Source organism: Rissa tridactyla, chromosome 5 (assembly GCF_028500815.1).
Source record: "Rissa tridactyla isolate bRisTri1 chromosome 5, bRisTri1.patW.cur.20221130, whole genome shotgun sequence".
Taxonomy (NCBI): domain Eukaryota; kingdom Metazoa; phylum Chordata; class Aves; order Charadriiformes; family Laridae; genus Rissa; species Rissa tridactyla.
Window position 1 is genome coordinate 10,527,615 of NC_071470.1, and position 14,669 is coordinate 10,542,283.

Sequence of the window (14,669 nt, forward strand, 5' to 3'; positions counted from 1 at the left end):
ACCCCACAAAACAAAGTAGAAACCCCACACAGTCGCCTCCACTCATTTTGTTGTGGTGTGGCAGTTAACTTTTGGGTTTTAAGTCAAGTGTAAATTTTAGGTTGATTAGCCTTTCCGGTGGTATATTTCCAAGCAAAACTAACAGAAATAAATACCGTGTAGGAGGCTAGTTTTGGTAGCAACACTGCCTCGTTCTGGGTGGGTAAACTGGCTACAATCTCACCCACCATGGCAAACGCCACCCCATGCCACAAAGGAGGTCACGTCTCCTGTGTTAGCAGACCTTTATTTGCTCCATCGGGCTTTTTGCACCCATGCAGATTAGAAGAAATAACTTTTCTGACATTTTCAGACATCAATTTCACATCAGTTAAAGTGAAGATGCATGGAGTTTCAATGAATCATTTGGGACATTGTGTTTTCGGTTTGAAACGGAAACTTAACCCGTTTCAGTGATTGCTATGTTGTTTTGAGGTAATATTCTCTCAGGGTCATTCTAAACTTAGTTCAGGTTCATCGGGAGGTCCTGAAAATTCATCAGCTTTTTCAGCAACCCAATCCAAAATATCATGTTGTAATAAAAAATGAAATGCACACTCTCCCTGGGTTTGGCCTTTGCTATGAACGTTGTTCGTAACTCTGCTATGGCCTGACAGATCTGTATTTCTGCTTTTCTGAGATTTAGTTAACTAATCTTCGTCACCTCTGTCTTCACAAAAAGACCATGTAGACCGTGTTTTATATGACTATTTTATCTATACAGTTACTTTAATTCATGTTCTGCGACGTATTTGAAGCAGTCTATAAAAACTTCACTGATAGAATCCTAACTACCTGGAGAATTCTCTGTGTAGCCTGAAAAACAGTTTAATGACTATCAAAAAAGGCTGATTTGGTCATTTATGTTACCTACTTCTCGGACGCAAAGAAGTAATTATAACATCTTTGTTTCCATTTCTTGAGAAGGATTTATAAAAATACTATTTTAAGTGAGTTAATGGAACTTCCTATTTTCTAACTTCCTATTATGAAAATCCATACAGGAACCACGGGGGGTTTTCATAGTCCTGAATTTTGAGGCAGGCTAGTTGGCCAACTTTTGTGTTAACTCTCCATATAAAGGGGAAAGAGAGAGAGGAACTCCTTGAGGGCATGATTTAGTCTTCCTACCTGAAGATCTTGCTTTGGGTTGCTCTTTTGGGGATCTTCTCCGTCTCCATTTGCCACAAATGGAGTATAGGGAAATAAGCTGCATAAACTAGATCTTTAAGGCTGTGATGTGAATACCCATCATCCTTCTCTCTTTCCCATCAGTGCATCTACAGTGCAGTGTTTACTATAATGTTAACGTTATGTCACGTATATCAAGAATTTCCAACCAAGACAGAAATCTCTGCTAAGAATTGAGAAAACATAGTTACGCTGATGAGTTGTGCAAGGAAAAGCAGTTGTGGTTACCCTCAGCTGTAAAACGCCTTCTTTGAACTTCCTTCTCTCCCTTTTCGATCATACGTTAACCTTCATCATTTGCATTCATACAATCAAATTAATTAACTGGGGATGAATATTTGGAGGAGTGTTAGAATCAGTAGCTCTTTAAAGAGTGTGTGTATCAAGGAAGTGGTAATGATGCATTTGTACTAAACAATTGTAGGGTTTTTGTAAATTTAATTGCTATAATGGATGTATATTAAATATTAATATAAAAAGTTTTCCCAGCAGTATGTCAATGCTCAGTGAATTGACTACACAAAACAGTATTTTTTGCAAAAAATAGATTTTTCTGCTTATTATTCAACGTACATTCATGCCAAAATAAAGAAACGGAGCTTTCTTAATTTAAGTTTATTCTTTCCAAGTAATGCCATTTCAGATTTAGCAATTTTTTTGTTCTGTTCCTTAGGAAATAACAGAAGATCGGGATCGATCACGACTGGATTCAATGGTGCTGTTAATTATGAAACTGGACCAGCTTGACCAGGATATTGAAAATGCTCTCAGTGCAGGCTCTTCCCCATCCAGCACCCCGACGTACAAGAGGAGACACATACCTGTAAGCCAGTTTGCTTAATCTCTCTTATTATTCTAAGTAGAACCTGGTTTTACTTCACCTTTTCTTTCTTTCAGTCCTCACATTTATCAGCTCCTTGATTTTAGAACTAGAGCTCTTTTTGTAAAGAATTTATCTTGTATTTTTGTTTGTATGTATGCCCGTACGTTTTGAAGGCAGGAATATTGGAATCCAGTATTGCCTTTTGGCATCACTTCATAAACGAGGGCTTCAGAGCTCCCAGATGAAAGAAAGGGAGATCAACAAGATTCAGCAGATGTCTGGGTCTCTAATTAACACTTACTCTAAATGCAGAGTCAGCTCAGAGTCAGGATCACACCAGCCTCAGAGCATATGTGTACATCATTTGACGTTAAATAGTTAGAACCAAAAGTAAGTCTGAGCTACAGGCCTTGTTTTTCTGCTAGCGGGAGGGTCTGTGTAATTTTTGGCGGACACACACGTATGAAATCCTCTGTCATTCCAAATAAGATTCTGTGCAGGACTGTGCACTTCAATTATTTAAATTTCTTTAATTATTTTATTTACTTAAATGCAAGAATTCCTTGCTGAGAGTAGTGCAAAGGGCAACCGGACAGCTCGCGGACATGAGTGATGTGTTCTTTTTTTCTGAAAAATGTTTACACGTGTAACTATGAAGAACATGAAATGGCTGGCCCAAGGTGTTCTTGTGCAGGCTTCCTCTTAATTTCACCCACGTGTGCCGCAGCTGGTTTTCAATTTGAGAAACCTGAGAAATACTGCCCCAAGATCTCTAGGCTAACATTCAGGTCATTTCGTTTTGGTAGTGGTATTTTCTTTTAAATAATGAGGGGGGTTTGCTATTAAAACCAGACTTCATTATTGCTATATAGCCAAGTGAGGAGTCTATAGGTGAGAAAATCTGTATTTAAGTTGCGGTGGGTTTGGTCAGTTGAAGATTATAGATAGATAGATAGATATACTATATATATCTATGGATATACTATATATATCTATATATATCTCCTTTTGAAAGGACGTAACATAATTACACTTCTAATAGTTCCACATTTACCCCCTGGATATCGATGTTCTCACAGCATCTCCTTGAGCAGTGATGGCACAGGAAAGCTGAAATACGAGATTAACATCTGTTCTCTGTATCTCCCCAATCCATGCCAGCATTTTAGCTAATTTCTTACAGCAATAAAGGGAGTTGAGGCAATCTTCATAAATAAGCCTGCATGATAATCAGAGGTGGTACCTGTTCCCATGCTGCAAAGCAGCCCTCCAGAAAGACAGCTGGCATCCAACATGTTATATATGCTATTTATACACACTGATTTTCTAGGAATTTTTGAACCTTTGAGTATTATGGTTTGGATTCGGATTTTGGAAATTGAGGATCAAAAGCTTTGGTTTTCAGGACATTTATGCATTGTGTTCAGTCTTGCATTGATTTTGTAGTAATGAAGCATTTGAACGCGGTGCAAAAACGTGGGTAATAGGGCAGGGGGCCTGGTTCTGCACTGGGGCAGCATGGCTCTGCTCAGAAGGTTCTAAGAGCAGCCATACCCAAGCTGACTTCTACAGGGGCATTTCCATGGCTCCCCTGCATTTCCCAATGCTTCACGTTGCAGAGGACTCCCTGGCAGGAAACATCGGACTCAAATGGTCCTACCTAGAGTGCAGCTTTGTCTCTAATTTCTAACCCTTTTTAGAAAACAGCACACTTGCCTACTTGGCGTAGAGGCACCTGTCTAACTGGCAGACCAGAGACTTAACCAGAATTAATGAATCAAAGGGCTGCCGTTTCTTTCCAGTTCAGGAGCAAAACCCCTGAGATGTCTCTGCCCCATATTTCAACTATTCTAGGAACTTGGTATTAGGAAACCGGGGCTTTCTCTGCACAGACTTGGCTGGGGTTAATAGTTCAGAATTTTTCTAGGTACTGTGGAGCTGTATTCACACAGGCTGCATCTCGCCGAATAATCCTGACAGTATACGGCTGCTTCTACACATAGCCAGCTCTTTGCCAGACACGTGTCACAATTTATCTGCAAGCAGTATAATCCCCTGCCTTCACTCTACGCAGTAAATCAAGCAAGTGCTATATTTTTACTTCCTCAACAATAAAACATACTACATTTCTTCTTTTTATTCTCAAAAAAAAAAAAAAAAAAAAAAAAAAGGAACGTAATCAGTGTCATTAAAAGTAAGGGCATTTTAACCAGAAATAGCATTTGGCTGATAAGTGCTGATTCCAAAAATCGAGGGAGCTGTACCGCTGAATTGTGTAAACTGCTGGATGGTGATGTCATTTCAGCTGTGTAATGGTTTACAGATGTTGGCGGAGCCTGCAACGCTGCCAGAGACAGAAGGTGGGAGCACACAGGAAATACTGAACATCAGAGAAAAATGTCAGACTTCTGCAGCCCCGAACTGATTTTTCTTACCTTGCATTCTAGCGTTTAGGGGAATCGGAGCTTTGATGTTGGTGGTGATTTATAATTTCAGAACAGCAGCTAATGCAAACCACCACATTGAAAAGGACAGCAAGTAAATGCGTAGGTGATGGAAAAGAGTAAGGGGAATTACTTTTACACAGAGAATTAAGCATATATATTTGAGTGAGTCTGTCTAAATACTTCCATTATTTAGAAGAACTATATTTTTATTTCACATTCACATTTCCTAAAGAGACTTGCAACTTTTCTTTACAGGATGTTGAATCTGGTTCTGAAAGCGGTGTGGATGTTGCTTCAGTAAGTCACTCACAAACAAACTTGTCTCCTAACACCCATGCTCCCGACATAGCATCTCCCTGTTCGGTGGCCAGCTCTGGAGCCAAACCAAAGGCTGGGGTGAGTACAAAGATTATATTTTCTTAACTTCACTCATGACATCAGGTTGGAAGTGAAATAAAGATATTGTACCACAAAGAGATTGTACCGCATTATGTGCGTGACACTGAAAAAAAAAAAAAGGACTAATAATGCAGGTTGTCTCAAGGTGTCACAAACAATCCTAGAAGTTTTACATTTAGAAACACATTGTTATCAGAGGATGATTATAGTAAGCTGAGTTTTTATGTGAGAAAATAAACGAAAGGAGCTATTCCATTTTACTCAGACAGATAAGGTTTCCTGAAGTGGTATCACTTGGAACGTTTCCTAAATCTCATGGAGAATGCAGACAGAGAAAAAGATGGTTGAATCATGGAATCATAGAATGGTTTGGGTTGGAAGGGACCTTAAAGATCATCTAGATCCAACCCCCTGCCCTGGGCAGGGACACCTCCCACCAGACCAGGCTGCTCAAAGCCCCATCCAGCCTGGCCTTGAACCCCTCCAGGGATGGGGCAGCCACAGCTTCACTGGGCAACCTGTTCCAGTGCCTCACCAACCTTGTAGTGAAAATTTTCTTCCTGATATCTAATCTAAATCTCCCCTCTTTCAGTTTAAAACCGTTACCCCTCATCCTATTGCTACACTCCCTGATCAAGAGTCCCTCCCCATTTTTCCTGCTGGAATCATGTAGCCTGATTTGTGATGCCCAAGCCCAGTCACCCTAGTCCTCCTGAGAGGCTAAACTCTTGGGTACTGCAGGCAGAGGTATTACCCTACTGAAGGGAGAATGTCATTCTAAGGCTAAATTTGGCAAGTGGTTCCACAGGCTGAGGACGGGAGGGCAGCCTTGGAGCAGGCAGACCCTTTGCTGCAGGTGGTGAGGAAGGGCAGACCTGGGAGCTCAGATATGGCAAGGAGCCTCCTACTGTATCCATGCATAGATACATATAGCTATTAGGAACACAGTCCTCTCTTTCTCCGTTGTCCATCTACTCAAGAATCATTCTTCTTAACGCCTCAGCCATCAGCATGTGCAGAAAAGCTCGGATGTCCTTGAAACTCCTGCCATGCTTTCTGTTCCCTCTTGCACTCCCTCATGAAAGAGAAATCTAGACTCTACTAAATTTTGCCTAGGCATAACTCCTGCTCCATCTGTTCACAAATTCAACCGCTGCTGCTAACCAAGCCAGCAGAAAATCTGGGATAAAATATTAAAATATAAAGTGCGGTTAGCATAAATATATATGTTTATAACAAGTTTATAAAAAGTAAAATAGAGGCCAACTGTCACTTACTGCACTGCAATAATAGCAAGTTAACTAATGCCTTCGATTAAGGCAGCAACAAAAGTTCTAATAAACATTTACATTTAGGATTGTTCACTTGTACAAAAATAAATTCACTTGCAATTTATCATCAGTGCATAACTATAGCAAATAGAGAGCTCTGCACTCTGTCATTGCGTAGAATGCAGCACAAATTCTCAAATAAGTACATATGTTATGCTAGAAGGCGACACCCCATTTTGCCAGATCCTGAGAAGAGCACAGATACTCTCTAAGGTATTAAACATCCCTTTTGAATTTAAGTTTCTCTACTAATATTTGGGGAACTCTTAACGCCTGGCTTTGCAGAAGTGGGTCGCTTCCTTTGGAGTTAGATACTGGTGTTAATTCACCTTTAATAAGTATTTATTCGACTTTTGCTGTGATGAGTATATCATGCTGAACATATCTGTAAATATTGCTTTATTACATAATTTGTAATGTATATGATTTTAGAGAGGTCCTCTTTTTTTACTTTGTAGAGTAACTGTGAATATTCAAAAAATGTCTGCTGATGTGTGGGTTGTAGGGGTACAATACAGAGTCCCCTTTTTAAATTTTTTTTTATAAGTGAAGCCAAATTTTCTCCAAAATCAACTCTCTTTCCTAAAGTTTTTCAGGCTGCAACTCATCACACTCTATAGTGGGATTTGGGGATGGACTCCTTTTATAACTATGTTCAGACAAAGACCACGTTTTGATTTTTATCATAGTAGGTCTGATAAGTACAAAAATGTGGACCACTTTTGCTTGAGTGTAGATCTCCTGCAAATTGGGAAAAACAAGATTCTCTCAGATTTTATTTTTTTTTTATTCCTTTTGTCTTTGGGCTTTCGGGTGATTTTGACTGTGTACCCTTCTGATCCAGCAAACTGAGTACTAATGTGTGCTGTGGCTTCAACTGTTCAAAACTTCAGCTGCCTCCCTACCTGCAGTCAAACTTTATTTGAAGGCATAGGTGTTCTTGGAACACACTAGGAGAAAATAACCCTTCATTCTCACCCCCACGTGTCTTGACCCCCGTTGTTCATCTGGTCTGCGTGGCTAGATAGTCTGCTGCTAGGTGCTTGTCTGCAAACCCCTACGAGTAGAAAAGAAGTTCACATGTTCTTCTTGTAACGTTTACTGTTGGGCTCTACTCGGCATGAATTTTTAAAAATGGTATACTGAAGGGCATCTCCTTGAAACACTGCCCGGAGGAGACATCAGAGATGTCTCTCTACAGATGATTTGCATGTAAAGATCTCCTGTGAAGATCCTCGAAGTGTGGTGTTCTATCTGTAAGGGAGAGTGTTCTCGTAGTTTCTTTACTTTGTTGTTGTCAGAGTAGCTGGTGTAGGAATGAGTTTAATCTGCACTGAAAACTCAGCAAGCTCCTTTTTGATGGTAATAGGCTGTTTCAAAGATTTTACTTCCTTTTTGGTGTTTGCAACTGCAGATCTTCAAGGATTCCAGATGCTTAGTCTCCAAGGACAACTTATTTTGTTGTGTTTATTAATGATATGTAAACAGGAGTACAACTGCAATTAGTTACATTATGGAATGATATGTGGTATTTTTAAACAAACTATAGCAAACTGTTGACTGCATCAAAATCAGACCGTACAATTAAAACACAACATCATGGGCAGACTTGGGGGAGTGGGAATAATAAGGCAGGGAGACACGGGTTCAAATCAAGTCCCTGGTAAAGAACTTGTAAAAGATATTAACCACACAAGATCTTACCATAAAGATAGGAAATTTGTGTATAGACAAACTCTCTCCATTCATGTTAATTCAGCTTTCTATGGATTTAAAACAAAACATTTCTAACAATATCACAATGTGCTGGAATATCCATAGGCAGAATTTGGTTTTATAATCCTAGTGGAATCGATTCACTCATTGATTTATGCAAACGTAGGATATTTTAAATTTTCATGACCAGATTTTATGAAATGTTAAGCAAGATTTCCAGTAGCAGAGGTATTCCGAATTATATTTAAAATTCAGTATCAATTATAGTTTTCTTTGCAAAAGGATAGTAGATATTCTTTTAAAGAAAATTGGGGGGGGACGGGGTGTGTTTACATACACAAGTTATTTAACATTTCATAAATATTCATTTACGGATAGTCAAATCTGTTCTTGTCAGGGTGAATGCCTGTGTACGGTACACATCTATAAAAGCGTACACATGCGTGCACACGCACAGGGAGTACGCCTTACCGAACGCAGGCATAGCAAGGAAGAACAGGATTCTCCCCACAGCATCACAGAAAAGTGTTTCTATAGAAAGGTTTTTCTATAATTCTGCAGGGTGCAGCACGAAAGCCTTTGATATGCATATGTACATGGTGTTTTGGGCTTATGAGTATACAGTTGAATAACTTTCATCCCAAATTTAGGATGTCACCATTATATTTCATGGTCAGGGTAAAACAGCAGAACGTGACCAATAGCGTGTTTGGTGCAACGTATAACAAATAACTCAAAATGTGCATGTTTGGAAAGGTGCACAAATGGACAATCCTTGTGAAACAAGGATTCATATGATTGAATAGGTACATTTCCCACATAATTTAGGATTGGATAGTAAGAAATGTCTTTGGCATCTTTACATTACTTATGATTACAGAGTAAAGAATGTTCAGGCTTCTATAATTAGCACATCTCTATGTTCTGGGTTTTTATTCACCAGTCTCCAAAACAGACAATGTTTTTTGAATATTAACGCTCGAGGATATACACTTGGCAAGCATTAATCACACGAGGTTTGAAATCAGTTTAAAAAAATATGAAACCGACGGGCTTTTGCCCCAATGATCATGAGAAACGCTGGAAAGTGGGAGTGCCTGGTCTGGATTTACAGAGCAAGAAATGTAAATATCCTACATGTCGTTACCTTCTACAAACTAATGCCACCCATCTGGACACTTATAACATTGTTCAACACTAAAGACCAGAAATGACTTATTTTTAAATTTGGCCTGATTATTATAAAAACAAAATGTGGCTACAGAATTTAAAAATGTATTTTAATAACAAAAGGTAAGTTAATAGCCTTCTCCAGCACCCAGTTAAAAGCTAACTAGTTAAGGAAAGCTGGAACCATTATCGTTGTCTTTTTTTTTTTTTTCCCCCCCCAAAATATATAAAATTGGCTAAAGGACAATAGCAAGTAAGGCCTAAAAGTTGTGGCCAAATTTTTGTCGTTGAACATCTGCTCTGCAAAGCCTATCTATTTTCTGTTCAGGTGAAAAAAACCAGCCGCGATTATTTTCTACTGCTTTTCTTGGCAGTCTTATCCCTCTTGCTTCAACAGTGTCCAACTTAGCCTTAATCACGCCGTGCAAAGGTAATCAGAAATCTATTATCACCAGAATAGCTGGTATCTAGGAGAAGATTGTTGTTCAGATTAGCTGTAATGACTCATTTAAAATGCATTCATTTCTCAAAGTGATTTTAGGCACCAGTTATGCCTGCAAGTACAAAATGACCCAGTCTGGATGCACACTAGAATTCAGGATTCAGGTGCAGCTACTGACTTCAGTGAAGCCCTGGATGTGCTCAGGAGCCCACTTTCTTGTTACTGGATTGGGACAAAAAGTTGTATTATTTAGATGACAGTTTTGCAAACTGTTCACTTATATGCACTAAAATGATTTAGCCTTTCACATATACTTTTGATTCGTATTATATTTTAAAATCTCAGCCATTTAGAGAAAGCCAAGTCATTCTGTGAAGAATAATTTATAGATTTGTAGAGTAAGAAATAGAGTTCAATTTTCTTGCTCCTTTACTACACTGTTTTTTTAATTTATGAAAGAAGCTAGAATTTTTGGTAAGTACAAGGAAACCTTGATTTCAGAATTAAATATTCATAAGGAAGAACTGTCAGGGCAGCAACTGTTTGAAATTTTTGAATTTCCCACTGCATTATTTTTTATAGTAAATTCAATGAACTATGAGGTGTGCAAACACACGCAGAATATGTCAATGAATTTATGCAGACAAATTTTTCACAGTGAGTCATGCCACTTGATAGGTGATAGATTTTTGTCACTGAATCATACCCTTATTTTATATTTACTTATTTATTAAAGTCCTCATACCACTTTTCTAGATTTTGCTGATATTAGGGTGTTCCTTGAATTCTTATAACCGGAAGTTTTTCTGCTGAGCATTAGGGAGAAAGACTCCCACTATGCAACGTTAATTAAAATATTGTTTCTTTGAAACTTAAGAATTTCTACAAATTAAAAATAAGAAAAGACTTCAGGATCTGACCATTTTGATTAAGTTAGTATTGCCTTTCATATCTATGTTTTAAAAAAACTATTTTAGAAGACAAGGTAAGACAATTATGAAAGCAAATTTTAACACAATCCCATTTTCATTTGAATTCTAACAGCCTGTTATTTCACCCTACAAAAAAGTTTTTTTCAACACGTAAATTACCATAAAGCTACATTTGCCAGTCATGTAGATCACAGCAGGATTGTGCTGCGTTTCTTACATGAACCTCTCAAAGTTTTTCTTTTTACTCTGGCCTGTTCCCCGAAGGAATCTGTATTCTGTTTTAAGTATAACTTTCTGTGTCAACCCCAAGTGCGTTTTGTTTTTTTGGAAATGAAAGAAGCAGCAAACTGCAAATAGCAGAGGTGCTTTTTGTTCTCTTAAGTTTTTTAAGCACCATAAATCTTATAGGTGAGCACTTTGTAATAAAAGTAAGCTAATCCTGGAATTTGAACCAAAACCACCGAATCCAGTTATGAGATCTTTGACAGTGCTGCTGTGGTCAGGGACCGTCTCTCCCTCTCTCTTTCTGTCCCTCAGTATTGATTCCTGAGTGACCAAAGTGTACGGAAATTCACAGTGCAACGGAAGGTTTGCCATTTCATATAGCTGCAGTATGACCCAGGAAATACATGTATGAGGCTGTCCACTTTTGTTTCCAAATTCAATCCCAACACAATATTGAGAATCTAAATAAACAGCCAGCTTGCGCTGCGCTAAGCATGGAGACTTCTGAGTCTTTCCAAGATGTTGAGTTGTACGTTTACGTTTCTGTCTCTTCTCGCAACTCATTTATAGCAACTATGCTTTTATACAGGGGGTTTTCTCATGTTTTCCTCCTTTCTGTAGAGTTGCTGACACTCTTCGACGCTGTATCAGTCTGATTATGTACGATAATCTCTTTTTATAAACTGAAGCAAAAGTTTATGACTTCTTCAGCAGTAGCATTACTAATTGTACTATTTCTAATGTTAAGTACATTTTTTCACTGTATGCTGCCATCTGCTGCCTCGCTCTTGTAAATGAAAGGCACTGGGCAGGGGACATCAGACACTTACATCATGTCAGGCAGTCGTGCCGATAAGATCATTTCATAATTGAACATACAGACTTTTCATCTTCACAATAAAAAGAAAAAAAAAACGGAAAAAGCTTTTCATCTTATACAGGTGTATTCTAAATACCTATAAGACATGATAGACTAAAGGTTGCCATTTTTCTGTGAGAATGAAGTTTTCATGGAAATTACGGGATATTGGGGATACTTTTAGAATATTAAAAAAAGTCCACTTAGTCCTAAAAAGAATTTATTTTACAATAACGGAGGAAAGATTCAGCTCTTAATGGATTTAAGATGTTTGGAAGATTTTTAGATTAATCCCTTGAACTGTAAGTTTCACGCTAGGAATTCCTCATTTTATATTCAGACATGCCATAATTTATTTGTACGTTAAATGCTGGCATTCAAAAAAGTCATATCCCATTTTCAGCCAACTACATAATTACTGACACAACATAACATCACAACTGCATGTGTACCACCATAGGAGGCATGTGAGTCCAACAGCATTAAGTCTGTTATACTGGAGTGGTTCCTCTTGGCATGTTGCTTATTCCTTCAAGTGAACCCAACCGGGAGGAAAAAATACTGAACGTTGCACAGCCTCCCTGGAAGATAGTCTCTTTGGTTTTCCAAAATCTAGAGTGGTTTTCATTCTTCTCATTCGTTTTCTACAACCTGAAAGGAGGTTGTAGAGTGGTGGGAGTTGGCCTCTTCTCCCAAGTAACAGGCAATAAGACAAGAGGAAATGGCCTCAGGTTGCACCATTTGATGTTTAGGATGGATATTAGGAAAACTTTCTTCACTGAAAGGGTTTTCAAGCATTGGAACAGGCTGCCCAGGGAAGCTGTGGAATCACCATCCCTGGAGATATTTAAAAGACGGGTAGATGTGGCACTTAGGGACATCGTTTAGTTAGTGGTGGACTTGGCAGTGCTAGGTTAGTTGTTGGACTGGATGATCTGAAAGGTCCCTTCCAGCCTAAACGATTCTATTCTATTCAAGCTTCTTGTGTTTGAGAACAGGAAACTTCTTCTCTGTAAGAAAAAATCCCAATAAGCTAATCATCATACCTGAAGTTGCCAATATTCAAGTAGTTGAGTAGAAAAGTGTGAGCAAGCAGGTATTTACATTTAAAGGTATCAGGCTTAACTGTGTTACAATCTAATGTGTTATGGTTATGTCTGCCTATAACCTAGCGGGCTAAGAGGTCAAAATTCTTTAAGATTAGCTCAGACCTGTGAATGTATCTTGCGTCTTTTCTGCATGAGCAAAAAAACCTGAAGGAATTACTATTTCTGGTCACTTACGGGAATGCTACTGTTGTAGGGAATCTAAAAAGTGCAGTGTGGGCTCCCTGACATCCCATTTGCACTTGGTCCTGGGCACTACTATTTCTTCACTGCAGGTCAGACTTACTGACACTTGGAATCAAATCTGTTATGTTCTTGCACATCAGCATTGGGTTTATTAGCACTGCCGTATCTACGTTTGAGAAATGGAAACTGAAATCTCTGATAGGAGGAATTTTATTGTGATGCTCTCAAGACCAGTATCCTTCTATGTAGCTCAAATTTAAATACTCAAGGCTTATTAGGAGGAAATCATCTATGTTGTTGTTAAACGATCACGAGCAGATGCAGAGAAAGAGAGCTTTCCAGGTTCTCCAAGAACAAATCATATGTACATGAATCATACGAAGTCATGCAATTTAAAATTTCAGCCTCAGTTTAGTTTGTTTCTTTAAACCTCATTCTGCAAACAGTTAAATGCATTTTCTCACAGGACTATATCTGTTTAAATGAATATCTTGTCCCAAGTGTGAATATGTTTGTTGCAGAATTAAGTCCTCGTATCCCAGCTAAAAGGTTTAATGATCAGAATGAATTACCATAAGTACACAGAATACTCCTCCCAATGCCATGTGCCTGGTATCTTAAAAAATGCAGAAAAACCATAAGCGACCTTTCCCAAGCATCAGGAAGCTTTGTTCATGTCTGCTGTGACTATGTTCAAAGAGTTGACTTATGCTCCGTTGATTAATAAGTAATGGCGATGTTGATACTCGCCACAGGGCAGCCTGAGTCTGCATTCGGGCTCATGATATAAATGAGAGTCACGCATCCTCCAGTTCCAAACGAATGTGTGATGCCTCGAAGAATTGCTAGTGCCCCAAATTGCAAAAGCCAAGACAGTCAGTTCTATGTGTCAATTATTCAACTGCCACAACGTACCCGTAAGATAACCTTGTGACTTCAGTCCTGCCAAGTACAGCGGTCTAAAAAAATGTGTCGAGCTTCTGCAGAAAAAGGATGATAAGCTGAATTTTAGCAAAGAAGGTGTCTGGAATACAGGAATATCATAATAGCTGGGATGTGAAATACAAGAGTTCAGGCTGGTATGACAAATTACTGTGAAGTTGGGGGAAAAAAAGACATTTTCTATTTAGCTATGAATAGAGAAGTTCTGGAAAAATATACAAGTAATAAAGAATTAATTACTCTGAACATTTCTTTTGGATTTCAGTACTTTTTCAAAACCAATAATTATGATAACCAAAGACCCCCATCTCACCAACTTACGATTCTCTCTCTGATTTACTTGCTGTGCATCCCAGGATTGTCTAGGGAACAGCTGAGGCTTGTTCTAGGAACAAGCTAGGTATTCGCGAAACTTTTAGGAAAAATTGGAAAGTTTGAATATTACTCTTAGACAAATTTACCACTATTTTTCACGAGAAATATACCTTTTGATGCAAAATTAAATAAATAATATGGCTTAAGTATTGCAAAAAGCTTTTGTGACCTAGGTCCTTATTCTGAATAACATAGTTCAGTCCTTGCTATTTGGAAACTGGTATTAATGAAGATTCACATGACAGATTACTGACTTGGGTTTTGGAGGAATGACTGTTCTATATAATACCTAACAAAAAGATCGCTATGCATAAATAACTCAGTTTTAATTAGTTGATAGTCTATTTTTCAGTCTATATTTAGAAAGAACACATTGTGACTTTGATTACCAGATTCTTTGACTGAAAATAAGTGTAAGCGAACTTTTGTCAGTCCCCTATTGACTACCGTGTTGTTCTTAAAGTGTTGCTTATATTTTGAAGGGAA

The 14,669-nt window shown here is 38.3% G+C and overlaps 1 protein-coding gene across 3 annotated transcripts in view; it reads left to right on the forward strand.

The window, feature by feature from the left end:
• DLC1 (DLC1 Rho GTPase activating protein) overlaps positions 1–14,669 on the forward strand; it is a 238,004-nt gene that overhangs the window by 55,565 nt on the left and 167,770 nt on the right. For all 3 annotated transcript variants that reach the window (XM_054201885.1, XM_054201882.1, XM_054201883.1), the window contains exons 3-4: positions 1,904–2,053; positions 4,756–4,896. In XM_054201885.1, coding sequence (XP_054057860.1) covers positions 1,904–2,053; positions 4,756–4,896 — 291 coding nt within the window. The remainder of the gene's footprint in view (positions 1–1,903; positions 2,054–4,755; positions 4,897–14,669) is intronic.